This window comes from Alosa sapidissima, chromosome 14, assembly GCF_018492685.1.
Source record: "Alosa sapidissima isolate fAloSap1 chromosome 14, fAloSap1.pri, whole genome shotgun sequence".
Taxonomy (NCBI): domain Eukaryota; kingdom Metazoa; phylum Chordata; class Actinopteri; order Clupeiformes; family Clupeidae; genus Alosa; species Alosa sapidissima.
In genome coordinates, this window is record NC_055970.1 from 8321001 (window position 1) to 8342638 (window position 21638).

A 21638-nucleotide genomic window follows, 5' to 3' on the forward strand; every position below is an offset into this window, starting at 1 on the left:
AGACTAAAAAAAGTTAAGTTATCCAATCAAGCAGTATCTCAAAGCTAACGTTAGAATACTGTTTGGATGTCGAATTTAGCATGCTTAGCCTACTTACAGCTGCTTGTCAATTTCGTTGAAGGGCTCATTTTATTGACTCTGACACTGAATGTTTGCAAAATCCCGATGTAAATGGAAAAGTGTTTTCCAAAATTCAAAAGTGCTTGTCCCAAGGAGAAGTAGGAACCTTTATTTATGTAGAAAACGTTATGAATTGCATCCACACATTAGCAGCCTTTTAACGTTAACTGTTTTAATCACGAACGTCTTAAAGTGACAGGCACTCAATTAGACCTATATACTACCAAGACGATCTTAATCCCCCCCCGCCCGTTGTCCAAGTCAGCTACCGCCACAAATTGAGTCCAATTCTGTGGGAAACACTGAGTGCCCATTGAAAACGAGTCTATTCGTCCATTTCTTTTACTGTCTATGACTGCACCGCACGCAACTATGTGTAGGAGCCGTTACCCACTTGGCTCTGATGAAGTCAAACAGTATTTCTAACCATATGCATTGCATTCAACCCAACATGCATTAGTCTGGCTTTCACCAGACCAAGATCAATCTTTCTAAGATTGTTGAAATGTTGGTCTGGGGAGTCCGCTATGTATTTTCTACTGCACAAGAGGCGTGATCAACGGGCACAGTTCAAATGACTCACAGTCACAGACTCACAGCGCAATAGTCATAGACCTCTGAAGTTCGCCTACAAAAAGGATCCAAAGCTGCCATTTTAGCCAAAAGAGATCCGGGTGTTAATTAAAGCTAACTACCTATGGCAAGTTGCATTGTAAGTTAGCTCAGGGGTAGCAAAGATCAAAGTGTGCCATCTTCACCGAAGATCACAGTATCCACTCGAAGGCAGAGTACAAAACTGTGTGGAGCAAAACATCTGCATTTCCGATTTCTTCGTCCCCGCGAGAGTTTAACAGTTCAGATAATTCAATAAAATTTTCAATTGAACAATTCCGATAATTCAATTCAATTCATCCCCATGTTATTTTCCTATAAAAAAAAAAATCTCAAGATACCGGATGTTTTTATTTGGGCAAAGATGGTACCCTTTTTGTAGGCGAACTTCAGAAGTCTATTCATAGATATTAGAAAGCTAGATACCGCAATGTCCGTCGAGTTGTAGTAGGTGGCATCGTAAACGCGGCCTCCATATTGCTGGGGGCAACACCTTTACTGTCTATGGGCAACACTTGCCGGCAATCAGAGACACCTGTCTGATTTCCAGTCAGAGTCACATGCTCCTCCATTTGCCTCATAGACAGTAAAAGATATAGACAGAGTCATCACGTAGACGTCAGTTGAGACGGGTGAAGCAAATTTCAACCATTTCCTGTTGGTCGACGAGGCTTTCTGCGCAGGCTCAGGGGACGTAGACACGTAGTCCGACTTGTGCAACTCTTGTGATAGCTGCACCGAGAGATTGGGTATGTAGCCCCTTACTTTGTTACCACCACGTCTACATTTAGGCTACTTTTCCTAAATGTCCTAGTTGTTCGTGATATCACAACACTCACCACATTCATAGCCTAGGCTACTGTCAATCCATCAACTTCGCTGAAAGGTTGTGGTCCGATGCTTTCGTTCTTATCCAGAGAATACGATTATTTTGCTCCTGTGCGACGCTTTAACCGGCTCTGGTCGCATGCTCATTACGTAAATTACGTCACGTTAGCATTGATTTTGGAAAAAAGTGTATTACTCAGCCGGTAAGTCAGTTACGAGGTTATGACGCCAATCACACAATGTTGTATTAGTCCGAAAATAAAGTTTATATAAAGGCTTAAAACGCTTCAGCTGTAACGTTTTTTTGATGTCAAAGTGGCGCCAAATTGAATGGGGTTCAATGGAATGGCTAGGTGGAACTGGTCTACTATTTAGCCTCAGATCCACCATAGTGTCTAGGCTCTCCAAACGTTCGCCTGACCCCTTGATTGGTCTCCAGTGATTGTTGCCCCCACCAAGATGGTGTCGCTATTTACATACGTTCTAGAGCCCAATGCGGTATCTAGCTATCACATTGTACACGGTATGCGCTGCGCTCGCCGCTAGGTTGCTCTTGGTTGAGGTAACGTCCCAAAGATTTTTGTTGTGCTTGCCGCTGGGCTCAGAGCAACATTCCAACGACTTACAGCATGCCGCGGTCAAAGTTCAACCTGATTGACAAAATGCCGCTTACGCTACGCTTTGCTCAACGCAGCGGCAGACCAGTTCTTGCGCGCGCAAGCTATTGACTATAATGCATTTCATAACGCATGCCGCGTGTAATGTGACAGGCCCTTGATATCTATGGGTCTATTCACCAATCTAACCAACGAACCGGGTGACATTCGCAGAGCAACGTGAAAACTCTGCTATCGTCATCGTTACCTGCCGATAGCGCGCCAGGTGGATAAGCCAGCTTGTAATTGGTCCCGGCAAAATTATAACGGAGGCAGCAGAAAAAGATGCACAGGTTTCCAGCCTGAGCTGCAGGGCGAAAAAGAAATCGCCGTCAGATCAGGCTGGATGGGACCTGGGTTCACCCAGCTTGCGCCACATCAAGTCAGATCTGCGCAGTGCTGCATGAAGTCAAATGAGCCTATTACGTCAAACCGATCAGCTGGCTAGTCACATGAGTGCGCATGATCACGTGCTAACTGAGCCACTCACAGCCGGGCATTTTTCACAGTGGCTCAGTCGGGAAGTGTTTAGCTGTAAATATTGATTTTCATTTCCCCCATTTAAAGGATTATTTTTGAAGTCTCAAAATGCCTGCATTCCCCGAACTTTATTTCAATGTGGATAATGGCTATTTGGAAGGATTGGTTAGGGGTTTCAAGGCTGGAATCCTTACTCAAGGGGACTATCTGAATCTTGTTCAGTGCGAAACGCTGGAAGGTAAGCCAACTAGCTAGTAGTTGCTAACGTATTGATAGCTCTCTCTGTGAGTGTGACGGTAACCGCTTACTAGCGATGTTTGCGCAGTTTATGTTCCGTCCTATTATTAATTAGGGTTGTGAAGTAGTTTTACAGATGTGTTGGTAACGTCGCTACACTTAGACGACTGATATTGCTTTTGCGGGGATGTGTTGCAAAGATGCTTCAGTTTCTCATGGTCTGAGCTACGTTACCCACCAGGCTGCTAGCTTGGATGTAGTTTGACCTTAACTAGCTAATGCATAGCGTGATGATGTATCGCTACATGATCCTCTTGAATAAACTGTAATTATTGTTACGACATGCCTGATTGCTCGCTCGAAGGTATCATGACCGACAGACGGTATTAATCCTGTAAAATATCTAAGGTTTTGAGATTACCGTTAACGGTACAATGATCACTGACTATGCTAGCTGTCAAGTGCAACATAGCGTTTACGAATGCTGCATACTAGTATCACTTCAGTGTACGTCAGTGGAACAGGAAATGTCAACTATTCGAGTCTGAAGAGTGAAATATCTACTCTGTATGTGTAACTGTTATGATCTGTGACATTACGACTCTGTACTGTTCTGTTCGAGGGGCAGACTAATGCAATGCAATGGATTAGTCACTACTGTGCCATGTCGGTTTTCAGAGATAATCACACAAGGTGTGATACAGGGAAAAGTATATTGACACTCGAATTGCAAAATCATTGTGGATAATCGTATTGGCAAGCAGGAATGTTCCTGTTCACACTCCTATTTGCCTGTAGTAATATGTGTATTCACGGGTTCTAAAAGAGTACTTGGCCCATTTGGGAATTCCCTTTGAGGAAGTGGAAAGAAACTGTGTTGAATGTGCCTCTGTGTCACTGACGTTGGTTGCAGCTGCTGCTCAAGCAGACAAAGCTATAATTTCCATCTCTTTTTTTGTCTCCCCCAGACCTAAAGCTCCATCTGCAAAGCACAGACTATGGAAGCTTCTTGGCCAATGAGGCCTCCCCTCTCACCGTCTCTGTGATAGATGACAAACTCAAGGAGAAGATGGTGGTGGAGTTCCGTCACATGAGGAATCAGTCCTATGAGCCACTGGCCAGCTTCATGGACTTCATAACGTAAGGAACCAGTAATGTGTGTCACATGAGAAGTGCCATTGTGTTTTAATGGAGTCGGATTGGTCAAGAACTGGGGATTCATGCAGATGTTTTAAGTGTGTCATCTTGTAAGATATCACATGGTATGATTTGATTTGTAATCAGTGTAGTTTTAAAATTTGGCTTTGAACATTCAGAGCCTTGGAATTTGAATTCATTAAAAACCCATCAGCTATGGCTGTGCATTGACATTGAACATTAACCGGTCTATAGACTGTTCTATACAGTCTATGAACCAGTCGAATGCTTGCCAAAACTGAAAGTGAAAATGCTGCGACCTAATAAAGTAAATGGAAGTAGACATATGGTCTTTTGTAACATTACATACAATTATACAGGGGTAAATAAGTGGTCTCGAAGTGAGTCTTTTTTTATTCACCTTTTGGTCTCTATCATTTTATAATAATAATAATAATAATAATAAAGCTTTATTTGTATAGCACCTTTCATACACAGAATGCAGCTCAAAGTGCTTTACATTTGAAGCATGTAACACAATAGTAGTCAGTCAGTCATTATCAATCACTTTTCTTTGCTGTTTATGATATGCTCAGCAACATATCAAAAATATAGAAAATGACGTCATAAGACTGGCAGCCTTAACCCTCTTACCCCCCACAAGCACGCCATATGGCAACTGTGGCAAGGAAAAACTCCCATATTCCAGGAAGAAACCTTGAGCAGAACCTGACTTAATAGGGGGAGCCCATCTGCTTCTGGCTGGCTGCGCCCTCCAATAGTAGCAGATGTAGAATAATCTGAAAATGTAGTCTACAGGATAAGATGAGTTAACTAAAGGCTTTCCTGTACAGGTATGTTTTCAGATCTTTTTTAAAAATATTTACTGAACTCGCCTGCTTGATGTACAGAGGCAGGGTGTTCCATAGTTTGGGGGCATAATGGATAAACGCAGCTTCTCCACTTTGTTTGTGGAGCACTTTGGGTACGATTAAAAGATTAGAATTGGATGATCTAAGTTTCCTTTGTGGTTGATAAGATATTAAAAGCTCAGAGATATATGAAGGTGCTATGCCATTCAGAGCTTTGTAAGTAATTAACATAACCTTAAAATCAATTCTATAGGAAATAGGGAGCCAGTGCAGTTCAGCCAACACAGGGGTGATGTGTTCTCTCTTCTTAGTCTTAGTTAAAAGTCTAGCCGCAGAGTTCTGTATGAGTGCCAATTTCTTTAGATGTTTTTTGGGAAGACCAGTGAAAAGTGCATTGCAGTAGTCTAACCTGCTAGTGATAAAGGCGTGAATTAGTTTTTCTGCATCTTGTTGAGTTAAAAAGGGCCGCACTTTGGCAATGTTTCTCAAGTGGAAGTAGGCTGTCTGAGTAACTTTACTGATATGGGGCTTAAAACTTAACTCTGCATCTAAGATGACACCGAGGCTTGTTACTTTTGGTTTGACCTGGTGTGCCAAGTGGACTCAATTTTGGACTCAAATGTCTTTAGACTGGGCCTTGTCGTGGACTTGAACCTCTTTTCACTCGGTCTTGACTTGATCTCAACTAGTCCTGGTCTTGGACTTGTCTTGGACTCGACAAAGATGGTCTTCTTGACTACAGCTCTGATTAGAAGTGTTTAATCTGTGCTTCTTGACTACAGCTCCGATTAGAAGTGTTTAATCTGTGCATTCCTGTATAGGAAGGGAAGTTATGTCATGTCCTCCCAGCATCTCTCTCATGATCCATCACTTCTGCTCCTCCTGCTCCAGGTACAGCTACATGATTGACAACGTCATTCTCCTGATCACGGGCACCCTGCACCAGCGCGCCATCTCTGAGCTTGTGCCCAAGTGCCACCCACTGGGCAGCTTTGAACAGATGGAGGCTGTCAACATTGCACAGACTCCAGCTGAGCTTTACAATGCTATCCTGGTGGACACTCCCCTGGGTAATGAAGTTCATGTGTTATCTTGGTAGCTTAGTTGTGACTGTCTAAAATGCAAACGCACAGCTGAGTAAGGAGATGCATAGTCAGTCATAGTCTCAATCGGTTTAGTCACTTTTGTCAAAGGGGCATAACAATATTTATAATAATGATGATGCGGATAATAATAATAATAATAGTATGAAAAAATTCATATACAGAAAATGTTGAAAAACACAACGGCTGAAAGCTAAAATAAAATGTCTCATTGCAGGGCTCTACAGTTCACCCATTTTACTCCCACATGCAAGTAAAAATGATGGCATGCGAGTGCAAAAAAATGTTTAGGCACACTGGTGTGAAAGACTTCTAACCATGTCAGTGTTTGTGTACATAATACACAGCAACATTGAGAAACAATACTGGTGCGAACCATAGAATCACATCGCGAATGCAGCATAAAAACTACACCTCCCATCAACGGTAGCAATTTCGCATTGCTTTACCTTAAGTTACCTTAAGTATGTGACTTGCTAGTCACTTCTATCAAATTAAAGGGCCCGTAGAAAAAGCGGAATTAGACTAGCCAACCAAGACCACCGAATTCATCGGATATAGGAGGAACGGAATGAGATTCTGAGAATGCAGTGAGAGAAGGAAAGGTAACATGCCTTTTAGTCCAGTTGACAGATTGGCTGCAATATGCAAAATATAGCTGTAGTGAACAGGGATAAAATGAACCTCCCGTAATACTCTTTAAAGGTAGAACACTACTGACAACTCCAGGCTTTAATGCATGCTTGTTTACACCGAATAGAAGCTGAAGTGCAAAACAAAAGTAACATTTGCCTACTGCTCCTATCAATGCAGATATTTCAAATAAATATAAATATCCTTGATTATTAGTCAAGTTGACTTGACTTGATTAAACTATGTTGGGTTTTGTGGAAGAGAAAATGGACTGTTTTAGTAGTAGTATTGGGCAATGGATTCACAAATAAATAAATTGCATTTGGCAGGATACTTGATATACAGACTAAATGCAAATATGGCAATGCATTATATTATTTTACATTAACAAAATGTGGAAAAATAAAACAGACTGAAAATAAAGTAGGCACTGACATTTTTAAAAATCTTGTTTCCTGTAAATGTTGTCAGTCATTCTTAATCTTCGCAATTGGTGCACTGGCATGTTTAACCGTTAGCTGTAGTGTAATGTTACGTTAGATAGATAGATAGAGATAGATAGATACTTTATTGATCCCCAGGGGAAATTCAAGAATTTTATGTTACGTTATGTGTAAGTTAAGTACAGAACTGACTGTGCGCCGAGATTTTTGTCTGTGCTCCTAATTTTTCTTTAACTTGGGCGCACAAGAGCTCCTGGAATTTGTTTTTTAGTGTAGCGCCCTGCTGTCTTATGCAACAAAAGTTAGGTAATGAGCATATCACAAACAGTTGATAACACATGCGGTTTAACATTTTTGCACATAACATTCCTTTGATAGTGATTTGATAGACCATACATGGGCAACATACGGCCTGCGGGCCACATCCGGCCCGTGGGCTTTCCCTGACCGGCCCGCGTAAGGTCCGTGAAAGAACAATAGTCAAGAGCCTAGCATAGAGATAATGCACGCAAATCAATATCGTTGCTTTTATTTTGAAAGCGACTGCTATTTGTACGCCCATACATTTGTGCGTGGATGCATACGATGTAAACACCCTCACTGATGTGCTGATGAATAGAATTTATTCTTCTGTGTCGACACAATACAGTTGCCTTTAAGTCAGCGTAAACCTTTCAAAGTTTTGTGTCTCTTATGTCTGCGTCGCTTACCACCGCAAAGGTTGTCAGAACGAACTCCTGCTGTTTGTTGGAGATACGAAGCGTTAATTTCAAAACGTTACTGGCATATAGACAGTTTACATTCGGATAACCCCGTCACTGTAACCAAAATATCCTCCTGAGAACCAATCCATAGACCTATGTCCTCTGTAGTGGACATAAGTTCTAGAAGCATACCCCTTTACCCCTTTGAGCTATTCTATCAATACCTGTGGTCTTTTAAAGATGACATCCTGGGCTTTCTAATGATATATCATGTGATTGGCTGGGTTGCTGGAAACCTCCTCTTCCTGGTTCTCAAAAATGGTTGACATCAAAACAAGCACATTTTATGGAAGGAGGAGAGATAAGTCAAAAAGTGTCTTCTTATTAAGCATTCATTATGATGGCAATATATGGTCTTGTTAATGAAAATGTCAGGAATCATATGATTCATTTTGAAAGAAGTTAGGTTATTTACATTTTTAAATAATAGTGACTTTATGAATGTCCATTATAACGGACACCAGGACCAAAATATTTAGATTTTTTGGGAAATTTAGGAGATCATTTGTATAGGATGAATGGGGGGTCAGATTGGGAGCTCTCAGGTGATGAGTGAGTGAAACAGAGATGAGGACTATGAACCTGTGCCTCAAGAAGATAGCGAGGAAGAGTAAGACTAAAAAATGAATTATCGCAGATGAAAGAAAAACATGAAAACGAAATGAACAATCCAGAAAAAAGAAATACAACTGTCCAAAAAGGCAAATAAAGTATTCTAGAAGGATAAATAACATTTTCCCTTATACTGTATTTGGTTAAGTTTACCCTTAATTTAATACCACCAAAGGCATAATTTGTCCATTTTTGTCTATTTTCATGGCTACCTTTTTCATAGTAAAACGGTCCTTTTGTCCACCACAGGGGACATGCTATAAAATTTAAAATTGAAATAAATGTTAAAAAATTTAAATTGTAAGATGTTTTTTTTAATCCTAAATAGAAAGGAAATCACAAAAAAAAAAAGAAATTGTTGGACACTTTTTTTTCTTGGTTCCCAGGAGGATATGTCTGAGTTTATTTGCAAAGCTTATGTTAGCGAACTAGTATGATGCTACTACCCACAGGTTGCTTGAAGCAGCCGGCTCCACACACAGGGCGAGTTGACCAATCACAGTTTTGTGCATAAAGTTAAAGCAAAAACATAGCCTACATTTTTAAAATAGTTTTCTTTGTGCATGTTGATTAACTAATGACAGCCTACTATTGTCTGCTTCACATTTTCATAGTCTAATTCTGCATAGAGTTAATTTAATGATGGTAATGATTTAATGATGAAATATTGCTGAGTGTTGATGAAATGGTGGCACAGGCCTATGGTTGTACTGACTCCTTCACATTTTCATGGCCTAGCCTAATTATATAGATATTGTAGTAATTTTTTTTTATCAGCCTTTGAAAACTGAAAAAAAAAAATGTCAATGTCAAAAATTCGAGAATGGGGATTAAATACTGGACATAGATTAAATAGCCTATTGCTGTTTTTCCTTGGTCTCCCTCACATTTGTATCTGTTCTTACGAGTAGTAAACAAAACCATATGATTTACTTAATGTTATACAAGAACAGAATAGAATTGGACAGAATTGAGTTCAGACTTGAGTTCGGTATTTTGGGTCCGGCCCTCCTCAACAGTCCCAGTTTGTCATGTGGCCCCTTGGGGAAATTAGTTGCCCACCCCTGTGATAGACCTATGCTTGTTTCTGGTCTCACAGAGCACTTGAAATACAGCATGATTAAGTGTTGGATTTTGCATGCTGTATTGACACAGGGTGGCGCTAGATTTAAAGTAAAGGGCCTTTTCAGCATCCAAGGTTGGTTGTTGTTGTTATGGTCATAGCAGAATGGGACTATAAAATATTAATGTTGAGGAATGTTTTTTTTGTCCAGCTGCCTTTTTCCAGGACTGTATATCGGAGCAGGACTTGGATGAGATGAACATTGAAATAATCCGAAACACACTATACAAGGTAAAACTTGTTCAGCTGGTGTACAACTGTATTTTTTCTTATTATTTTAGACTAGCCATTCCATTTCAAACAATTAAAGTCAGTTATTTTAATTTCAACCAATGTATCTCTCTTTTTCCAGGCATATTTAGAGGCATTCTACAAGTTCTGTTCTAGCCTTGGAGGAACCACAGCTGACACCATGTGCCCCATCCTGGAGGTGAAAGTCTAATTTAAATAACTAAAACAGCCATCACTCAGACAAGAAGCCCATGCTAGCACAGCACCAGCCCTGCCATATCTCCACTACACTCAGACACACTCTTTAGAAAAGTTCTTCTGATATCTCCAGCATAACATTACTTAGTTTTATTTGGAGCATTTTGTGCTTTTGCAATTACAATTGCAATTTAGGTGTGGTATAGCTTGTGTGTTTCCACAGAAGCTTGTTAAGATGAATCTGCCTTTCTCCCATCAGTTTGAGGCTGACCGCCGAGCCTTCATCATCACCATCAACTCCTTTGGCACGGAGCTGTCGAAAGAGGACCGGGCCAAGCTCTTCCCCCACTGCGGCAAGCTGTACCCTGAGGGCCTCGCTCAGCTGGCCCGTGCCGACGACTATGAGCAAGTCAAAGCCGTGGCGGACTACTACCCCGTAAGTAGTTCCATTTAGTCGCACTGGAATGTTAACACTGTTAACTTGATTTTACACCTTGTGATTTGTGATTTGTTTTGTCGGAGAACAACAGACAACAAAATACAACAAAATAAATACAAAAACTCAATGTCTAGAGCGTGTGAGATTTGTTGGGTCATTCATTGGTCACTCTGTTCCAGGAATACAAGCTTCTGTTCGAGGGTGCTGGCAGTAACCCAGGGGATAAAACTTTGGAGGACCGGTTCTTTGAACATGAGGTAAGTTATGGCATTCTAAAAAAAACAGTCAGCACCAACAACTGATTCATTCCCCCCTACATGCACACACGAATGTAGATCACACACTTTGACTGTACAATGTAGAAGTGTGGGAGGCCCGATAGAAAGATGCTTATCTGTTCTAATGATGTCCTACCACATCATAAAGTCCACATCACAAACTGTTCTGGAGAGACGTCCAATCACACAGATGCGTGTCCGTACGTATCTGGGTGAGTGGGCTGGCTCACTTGAGTTATATCCCTCGGATTTACTGTAATGTACATGTTTGAAGTGGTCTGTGGAACCGTGCGTCACTCTATTTACAACAGTCTTTTATGTTGACTGTGTGTGTTCGTTGTACATGGTTCTGCCTTAATCACAGCTCTCCCCAGGGAAAGCAAAGCCACATTAATTATTATCAAGTCGTTGCCAGGAGAGGCCTTTTCTGTGGCTGCCTTTTAAGCTTGGAACTGCTAATGATGTACCCTTGCTCCACTAACCTGGCCCTGCGCAGTCTTACCAGGCTCTCTGTGGTCTGGAAAGGTGCCACTGGAATGTGGCTCCGTCTATGGTGTCAAAGAATAGGTGTTTCGCCAAGTGAGTTTGAAAGTGATTGATGACATGTAGATTTAGATGGGCAGAAGATGAGACTGTTGAAAAAACTCCCTAAACCCATTAGGGACATGAGGCATGACCCAGAAGCTTTTCCCACATAACTGCTGTGAGAACAGGTGGAAATGCAATGTTATGATAAATTATTGATGTATTATGCCAGGATTATATAGTGTGTACATTTCAATGCTTTCTTGTGGTGTTCTTGATTAGGTGAAGCTAAACAAACTGGCTTTCCTGAACCAGTTCCACTTCAGTGTGTTCTACGCCTACGTCAAGCTGAAGGAACAGGAGTGCCGGAACATTGTGTGGATCGCTGAGTGCATCGCTCAGAGGCACCGCGCTAAAATTGACAACTACATCCCCATTTTCTAATAATCACCGCCTCACCCACTCTCTGATTTCTCGCTCACTATCTCTGTCTCTCTCTGTCTCTCCTTAACATTGTGCAGTCCCTAATCTACTTGTAACAGACACTTTAATTTATTATAAATATATATATATATATATATATATATATATAAAAGAAAGAAAGAAAACACAGATGTGTTTTCTTTCAGTTTTATTTATATATATATATATATATATATATATATATATATATATATATATATATATTTATTTTATTTTTTTTCTTGGTGAACAGCTTTTCACCTGCTCAGCTTTGTTCCTGACAGCCTCTCTCCTCTCACCGCCATGGCCAAGGCATTTGAGAAGACATTTCTCATGCCTGGAATAGCTCCAAATCCAGTTTGTTATTGTAGAGAGATCATGTTTACATCTTAAATGAACATTTCTGTGTGATCGCCCCTGAACAAGCCTCGGTGGCCTCGGTAGGCATTTTCTGCATTCTCACTCACTGGCTTAATTAGTCGGGCACAAACTTCTCACGTTCTCGACACTCTTAGCGGTGGTCTGTGGAGAGCTGAAAGCAACGCGGCAAACCTCACATGTCTTTGCCATCAAACATCATGCTTTGCTCTAGCCCTAGACCACCAGAGAACGGCAGAACAGAAAATGGGTCTGTTCTTGTTTGATTTGGAGCAGAGGCTACCCAAGATGCACCTCAACTCTCCTGTTCTCTCTCTCTCCGCTTCCCACCCAGTGAGCATTGTGGGCCTCGCAGGTTAAAAGGAAATAAAATGCAGAGGCTGCCGGCACCGTACATACATTCCACCAATCAGTAGCTTTCATGTGCCCTGTGTATGTCATGATGTGTATGAATTGATAAGCCTGTAGTTAATGTAGTATTCTTCCCTTTGGCTTGAGACCCAATGAGTCTGCCCATCACAAACTGTTAGTGTACATTGTAATAATACATTGCATTCTCCACCGCTCAGATTTGGTTGGAGTTGGAGGATGTAATGTTTGAACTTTGTTGCGGATATGTGATATGTATAAAAAAAAAAGATATAAATATACAGTATGTGAAATGACAATGAGGAGTATCCTTTAAATGTTGTTCTCAGAGGTACAGTAATTGTCACCCAACATTTCTGTCTAGAGGAAAAACCCTGTGTCCTTTAACTAAAAGTCTTTGATTTGTGCAATGGTTTCATTGCATGGATGCAGACTCTTGCAAATACTGAGAGTGTAAGATCGATATACAACATGATAAGGGTATATTTAAAAAATATATATATATAGCATTTTAAAAGTGACATTGGTGTGCCCTCGTTCCATTGAATGATGTGTTTTCTTTCTTTTGTTGTAAATGTGAAATTAAAAGCTGTATGGAGTACATGGATCGATGGCATTCCATTTTTTATATACCTTCAAACAGGCCATTGATGGAAAACTTGCCTCTTAAAGTGCCGTTGAGTTACTTGGTCATTCTTAATAACTACACCATAAACTACTACTACTACTGAAGGTGTAAACCAATCAGGAATCTTGCCAAGGCCCATACTTGAATGGTTTTGAGATTCAGTGAGAGTCAATTACTTGCTCTGACTAGATACATACTCTACCTACTGTACACCTAGGTATTCCTCGGGACAAGTAGACCTGAAAGTTGCCGTTTATATGCTTCCACCAGGGGGGAGTGTCTCCTCAGTCATTCACTTCATCCTACTAGTCATTTCTGTCACCACGCGGTCTCCGCACTGTTGGCTCATCCAAAGGTTTGTTGACATGTTCAGAAATATGGCTGGGACTTTAAGAGCTTTTGTCTCCTGCGCGATCAAAGTCTGAGCCGTTGTGATTGTCTTCTGTTCTCAGACGCGAGATGATTCAGGGAGCGGAGGTTGGGAGGTAACAGGCCATGCCAGCTGGCTCGCTGAAATGTGCCAGTGCTTTGAGCTGCGCCGCAGGGTAAAGAGCAATGTTTACATAAATAGATTTTTTTATGTTCTCGGTATAGTTTGCCAGCATAACACACATGGCAAAAAAGGTTTTCCACAGGCTCACAATGTTTTGGATCAGGGCTAATGAATGCCTTATACCATCCATGAGGAGTTGGGAAAGTCATTTGAGGTTAATATATGTTAAACCACATAGATCTCAATACAAATTTCAAGTTTTTGTCTGAAATTGCACTGTGCCTATTTACAAGGGCATTGTTCCCACCTCTTTTGGGTTCTATAGAAAGCTGAGAACCTGTAGTTTCCGTAGGAAACAGTCAAAATAACTGATGTACTGTACTCACAGAGTTACAGAGGCTAGAATATAGTTTTTTCTTTCTGCCGGATTACAAGCATCTCTGAACTGACCACATTTTAGCCCTCTAGGTCACTTGATATCCCTTAGAAACACAACTGAGCCCTAGCACCAGGTCTTGTGAGGCTGTATGCAAAAGTAGATCAATATAGAATGAAAATATGAGTGCTTTAGACCATTATTTGCCAAGGTATGCTCATGCGTTTTGTAAAATGCCTATGGAAACTCCCCATAGGACTTTTTGTTATCCAAAATGCATACTGACACTCAAATGCTTACTGCACATGAACCCCTTTGTGTAGAAGCATAATCCTGGTCTTAAATGAAAGGTAACACTTTGAGGTTTCTTGTGGACTATTTAGATTTTATGTCAGGTGTTCTGATATAGACTGACTACACAAAATATGGAATAATTACAAAAAAATCTCTATTTTTGCATTTGCTTTGTTGGTTCAATGAGTGTGTATAAGATAAACTATACATCTGTACAACTAATATTGGATAATACAACATGAAGATTCGATTTCTATGGATTCTTGTGAATATTTCAGTACCCAATATGTTGCATCTACTTATGGTGCTGCAGCCAGAAGTCAGGGTAGCACCAAATTTTGGATCAAATTTAATTTTGTCATTTTGGATCAAAATTGATTGAGACATAATAAAACTAGATGTACCGCATAGCGGTACAAAATATGACCGCCGCTCAGTCCTGTACATCCGTTCCGCGAAAATAAATCACACTTCAATTTGTCTCCATATTTTACTCCATCCCCCACTCTTGAAACTTTTGTGTATGCTTGTTTGGCATGTCTGAGTGTGTGTGTGCGGCTGCACAGAAAGTAGCCTACTGGTGCTGAAAAGGTGAATAGATAGATAGATAGATAGATAGATAGATAGATAGATACTTTATTGATCCTCAAGGGGAAATTCAAGAATAGAATAGATTGTAGAATAGCCAAAGAAGATGTAGCATTGTTATAAAACCTTTAAAATCTCTAAACAATCACAAGTAGGGCAGTTCATCACAGTTCATCCATTGCAACTGGATTGAAAGGTCACTTACACCTGTAGGCTACATTGTATTTGGGAAAAGCAAAAGGTATCAGCATAATGTTATTTATTTATTTATTTATTTATTTATAAACAAAAACAAAAACTCTCGTCTGTTCCATGCCGTTTTCAACAGCTATCAAAAACAAAGGTCATTTTTGGATGGATGGATTTTTTGTGAATGTTTCTTCTTCTACATAAGATTTTAGTCATCTTTAGTTCATGTAATACTTTATTGTCAATGCACAAATTAAGTAACAGTAGTCTGAAACGTTATTGTTAATGCACAAATTAAGTAACAGTAGTCTGAAACGAAATGCTGTTTTACATCTAACCAGTGGTGCAAATAGCTGACATGTCCAAATGGGCCTTGATGAAATGCGTCGCTAGACTGTTCATACACATTTTAACGGGCCAAAGTTGAAGAGCTGTTGTCCGTTATTGTTCGTGCAAATATAGGCTGATTCATGTTCCCTTGCATTGTGTAACTGAGGTCCATGGCTAGTCTGGCTTTCACCAAACCAAGCTCAATCTTTTAAGAAATCAAAAAATAAATAGAGGGCAGATCAGGCTGGGTTCACCCAGCCATAGGCACCCGATATTGTTTAATTTTCCGATTGAGATATCCACGCTCTGGCTATTCTAAATGCAAAAATGCATCAGGGAGTTATGACAAAACTGTAACTAACAAACTAGATCCTAATAGAAAGCTGTTAGCTTCCCTAAGCTACAGGTAGGCTTATTTACAACATAAATTGTCAATAGGCTATGCTGGCGACACAAATAAAATCTCCTTTGGAAACCAATGGCTTACGCCTTACAGTATCAAGCGGACTGCCTAAAGAGAAGTTGTAATAAAATTCACGCAGCTCCATGAGTCAAGGAAAGCGCGAATGAAGTAGCCACTTCTAAATGGGACCCACCAGAGCCATATAAAGGAGGAAGTCGAGGGCGGTCTCTATCGAAAGGTCTGGCCCTTAGAAATCCAGGGCACTTGGTCTGAAGTCTCTATGACCTTCCTATCCGGAGATATGATGAGATAAGGACATCAGCAGAGATCAGTCGACGACTGATCGGTGGTTTTTACCCCTATTCCCTAACCCCAACCCTAACCCTAACCCTAGGAGTCCCGGGTTCGATCCTTGGCAGGCACGAAGCCGCATTTCCTATTCCCTTATCACAAGTTTATATGGCTCTGGGACCCACTACACAGTAGCTTAAGGTGTGTTGCTAAAGCAGCCATAATGAAATGAATGTGTCATTGTTTGGATACTTCACACACACATGTTTTTTAATTTCACAGACTACAACTACCAAGCTGGAATCAAAGCACATCGATTCCCTACTCACACCCTGCACGTACTTAAAACAAAATAAACAGGCGTCTCAGTCTCACGCATGTATAGGCAAAACTGTATCAGACCGGTGTAACGTTGGTAAATCTTCCATTGCACAGAATGATTTTTGTAGCACGTGCAACAAATGACAGTCGAAAGATACAATTACAGTGCTGCTATCAATTTGCTTGGTATAACCGCATTTATAGTTTTCTACAAATGCAATCAATCAAATTGGCCTCCATCACTCAACCAACGCTAACGGTAACATTACCTAGGTCCTTATTGATATTAGATTAACGTACCTGCAGTAAAAACCAAGCATGTCCGATAAACATCCTCAGATTTATTTCGGATTCAAGAAGAAATGGGAATTACATTTTATGTGAACATCGTCCTATCCTTATTAGACGTTCTCTGCGGTAGCCTAAACTGCAGTCCTTGTAGGAAGCGTCCATTGTTTTTCCAACCCACTTTTAACTTCCAACAAAATTATGTCTCACTGCAACGATGCGCCATCTAGTGGACAAACGACTACTTATCGCCAATACTGAAAATGCAGCCATGATGATGATGATGAATATTTATTTTGGCTTTCTTTCGATCCTACTGAATTTGTAATTATGTATTGGCCGTTCTAATACCAATAGTATGTGGGTGCCTGTGTGTGTGTGCATGTGTATATGTGTGCACCGCCATCTATAGGCCAATGAGTGTACAGTCACTAAATGTACACATAACCTAATTTTTTTTAGTAAAAGTCTAGTGGGGCTACATACCCACCAAATTTCATGTGCCCCGGTGGTTCGGTGTCCCGGGTATCGTTGACCAAAAATTCAGGAAGTAGATGATGGGGAAAAAAAAAACTTTGACAATCCCTATATGACCGCTTCGCTAGCTTCGCTAGCGGCGGTCATAATTAATCTGAAAATGTAAAGCACTATACAGATTGTACATGAAAAATGTTGTCATTTTTGGATTCCGAAGAGCCAAAGCTTTGAAATGGTGTATAACATTACTATGCTATATGTATGCATACAATTGATTTAGAATGTTGGGGGGAGGTGGGGGAGGGGGGTAACCGTCCCGCCGGCGGGATATGAAAACTAACTGGTAAGCTATGTTGAGGAGTAGTGTCTTAAGGGGGATATGTGATCACATTACAAAATGTATTTATAATCTGTTACAGTTACACTGAAAATATTGTAATTAAATTCAATTAGGCTTATAATTACTGTATAGGCTTAGTTACTGATTAAATGCTGGTGACTACAAAAGGCATTCATCTGAATATACTTTTTGGTAAAAAAAAAAAAGTTTGAAATGTTTTGCATCTTTTCACCATCCAGGCAGGCTCTAATCATTTCCCATTTTGAGGACTGTTAAATGCTCTAGGCTATTTAAAATGTTAGCTCTAGCTATTGGAGTTCCACCCTCTCTCAATCTGCCAATCAAAAAGTAATCAGAAGTAGTCAAGTCAACTCTATTTTTACGGCATAGTATTTTGTACATTCAGATACACAAATTACTGGTAGTCGGTCTGTATGCTGGATCTTCTCAAGGCTTGTTCACACATGGGAGTTTTTCTTTGCCCCAGGACAGGAGGTAGTTGTGTATTATAATACTGTTGGGGTGGGGAGTATGAAACAATTTATCTCAATGTCTGACTGCAAGTCAGTCTTACAAATGACCTTGTTATAGGATTATTCCCATGCAGTTGAAACTTACACATACACGACTCTTGAAATGCCAGTGAGCAAGTGAGTCTTAGATGACACCATTTGTTTTGTTTTTTTGGTTGAAAGGGGGCATGTTTTACTTTCCCGAGCACTCGTGTCAAATTATTCCTTTTTGTGTTCACATTTTAACTTTCCATTCAGACACCACCCTGTGAATGACCCCACTCTTTCCATGAAATAAAAAAATAAAGATCTTGGCTCATTAAAAACTGTTTAATTACTGGGAACACGTCCAGCGAGGTTGACAGACAACCCTCCAAAATTATGGTTGACAGGGGGACAGAAAATCTGGTACCAACTGTATTGAAAATAATTTGTCCCAGCAACAGCCATTCTGCAGCCAAGTAGAAGGACAATAGGGTGAACTTACCTCTCCTTACTGGAGTAGAGTTCTGGAGAGAAATAGATTAGACATTTCTTGGATTACGCTTGTATTTTGCCTTACATGACTTCCTATTAGTCAAATGAAAAATGTCATCAGCATGGCTTAGGAAATGATAATGGTGACTTATGGGGTTCATTTATATTGTGGGCGAGGCAAAAACAATGTCCTGGGCAGAGGGGTTGAAGACTGATGGACATTGTTGATATGGGGGGAAAAATGGTTACACAAGCACTGGCCTGAACTAATTGTAAAAGGGGGCAGGACCTTTGGAAAACAGACTGTCTTTCAGTCTGGGTGGGCATTACTGATATGAATGTTGTCTGATTTATATTTATATATAGTTATAGGAGAGACGTGATGGACTGCTCTCTCAACTCAATGATAAGGAAAAATGTCACACAGGGTGTACAACAAGAAGGTGTGGAGACGTGCTGAAGTGCACCTGTTTTTTTCCAATTGTTGATTGTGTGTGTGTTTGTGTGTGTGTGTGTGTGTGTGTGTGTGTGTTGTCTTAAATGAAACATAAACAAAGCTGTCTTTATATGGGCAAAGGAATGTTTTCTTTTTCCAACTGCTATTTATGGACCCTAAAGAGAATCTCATATCAAGCATCATCCTGTTATATTTATAGCACAACACACATGAATTCCTGAAGTTAATTGAGGTCATATTTAAAAAGCTAAATGAAGAGTATTCTCTTTCTAATCATCATTGAAAATGAGAGGGAACATCTGTTTTTGTGCTCTGAATGGCTCGACGTTATGCATGGCTTGATGGTGATTCTTTGAAGAGCATGAGCACGAAAGAAAAGAAGGAAGAAGTTTGACTTATGGTTTCCGTTATTGCCAAGGAGAGTGTGCCAGCTCCTGAGACTGGCCAGACCCCTTACATGCGCCGCTCTGATTGGGATTTTGTCATGAAGGGCCAACCATTAGCATTTTGAGCAAAGTAGCTTCAGGAGTACAATATATGGACACTTAATTGGATTCAGGATTCTTGCAGATCAGCATGATGATGTGTGGTGTCTATGCATCAATCCCCCCAAGACGACAAATCCCCATAATTAGTGGTTGGACAATGACACAAAGCTTACTCAGAAACATGCCTCTGGGTCATTCCTGCTGATACTGGGAAACATAGCTAGTCTGCAGTTTCCCAGTGCTGAATGAGTGTGGGTGAGTGTGTGTGTGTGTGTGTGTGTGTGTGTGTGTGTGTGTGTGTGTGTGGGGGGGGGGTGATGCTTTCAAGATGCCTCCATTAAACACTCATTAAGCTGGAATTTGGGACACCAAAGGTGTTACTGTCCTGGGAGCACTAACATGCAGCTGAAGCAACTAAGCATTGCCCTACAACACAGAGGACCCCATGGTGTTTCGGGAGCGCTCAGAAGTTGAGGCTGAAGCTGTTTATGTACATAAAAAGTCACTGTTATTTATGTTCTGTATAGATATGTGTAGGATCATGCACATGCACACGCACACATGGACTTCCATAGGCTCTAAATACTAGTCACACATGCATGCAAGTCTTTTTTTCCACTGTGTAATGTAGTGAGAATGTAGATGTGTTTATTGACATGTATGTACAACGTGCTGGTAAATTCTGGCCCTTGTTTTTTTACAAAACCCACATTAGACCTCTGGGATTTGGGTGGTATTTGCTGAGAACTGTCAACAGTTGACCTCCCATTCCTACAGACTTTCCCTGACAACAGCTCAGTGCAAGGAACTTGGAACAGACTGTCTTGCTGGGTAAAGACTTAAATCTTTGTCTGCTCAAAAAAAAGTCCTGAATTTTGAACACAAAACAGAGCAAGAGTACTGGTGGCTGATGTTTTGGCTGTCTTCTCAGATGGACAAGAAGTCATACACATTTTTGGATAATTTATTGCCCTCTGTATCCTGAGGTTGCCTTTGTTTCTGTCAAGTGGACAGTTCTGAATATAATATGAATAATTTGTCTCGTATGCCTTTACAAAATATGACGCTGCCACCATCTAGACATTTTTTTTTACCACAGCAAAATGTACTGGGATGTTCTTCCAAGTTTTGTGAAAATCAGTGATAAATATATCAGCAAGTAGCATTCATGGGGGCCCAAGTAGCATGTAGAAGGTACGCCAAACCAAACAGAACATTTCAACAAATCAGCAAATGTTCCACACAAAAAAGATGATTGGAATTCTACAAATGTCATGGAATGGACTTTGTAGGTTTAACAGCTCTTGAGATACAACAGTGTATTTGAATACACCCACAGAAATTGCACATAATTTGACATGCTTCCAAGAAATGTCTTTATGGTTACATGCACGTCTAAAGTTTAGTGAAGTTTGAACTTTTACATCATAAGAGTTAGCAAGTTTATTTGGGCCCTAACATTTAATTGGCTTGATTTTTTTTTAACTGGCAAAAGACAAGAGGTCCCCAGCCTACCTAACTTCATGAGAATTGTCTGTTCCCATTGGTAAATATTGACTCATTAAATCTGTTTGGCTGATGGCATTCAATTTGGATTCTGGACTTTATGAAATGTGAGCAAATGTGGTACAAGACATATGTTATGCGATTCACAAGATACTGCAATGAATGCATTTTGTTTCTGTTCAAAGACTGTGATGATTGAATATGTCAATCTTCACTGCTTGGGTGCTTATACGTCACCTAACATTGCGTAATGTTGACGGCATGCAGGTCAGTAGAACTAAATAGTCAATCAGTATTCAGGGCTCTTTCTGTATTGTATGACCAAATGCTTTGTTTCCACACCTCCAGAATGGGGTCCATTATTGTTTTACAGTGGATGAAATTAATGTTATTTAACACTTTCCCACAGGTCACTGATCAGCAATTATGCCTCGAACCGCTTGTGTCCTTTCTCGCTCCGATCTCTGCTTTATGTCTCTCCCTTGTGGCGTGTGATTTTTGGACCCGTGACAGGCACCCTGCAGTCGTGGACTGGAGAGTGCCTCCATTGTGGCTCCCACAGCACTGGACCTGAACCCTTTGAGTCCTGTCATAGTGGCCCAGAAGAGCAACACACACAGTCACATACACAACGACCAAGGCCCAAAAAACTGGTGTTCGGTTGGGGGGGGGGGGGGGGT

The 21638-nt window shown here is 40.5% G+C and overlaps 1 protein-coding gene and 1 long non-coding RNA gene across 2 annotated transcripts; both read left to right on the plus strand.

Annotated features, from left to right (window-relative positions):
• The first annotated feature begins 2691 nt into the window (after window positions 1-2691).
• Window positions 2692-11877, plus strand: atp6v0d1 (ATPase H+ transporting V0 subunit d1). The gene is made up of 8 exons (XM_042062177.1): window positions 2692-2934; window positions 3902-4073; window positions 5834-6012; window positions 9772-9851; window positions 9973-10050; window positions 10309-10485; window positions 10668-10745; window positions 11574-11877. The coding sequence occupies exons 1-8, from the start codon at window positions 2805-2807 to the stop codon at window positions 11733-11735; spliced, it is 1056 nt and encodes a 351-aa protein (XP_041918111.1). The 5' UTR covers window positions 2692-2804; the 3' UTR covers window positions 11736-11877.
• A 1520-nt stretch (window positions 11878-13397) lies between these two features.
• LOC121682380 lies at window positions 13398-20327 on the plus strand. The gene is made up of 3 exons (XR_006022545.1): window positions 13398-13483; window positions 13581-13673; window positions 20168-20327. It is a non-coding gene; the product is annotated as an uncharacterized LOC121682380 (long non-coding RNA).
• Window positions 20328-21638: the final 1311 nt, after the last annotated feature.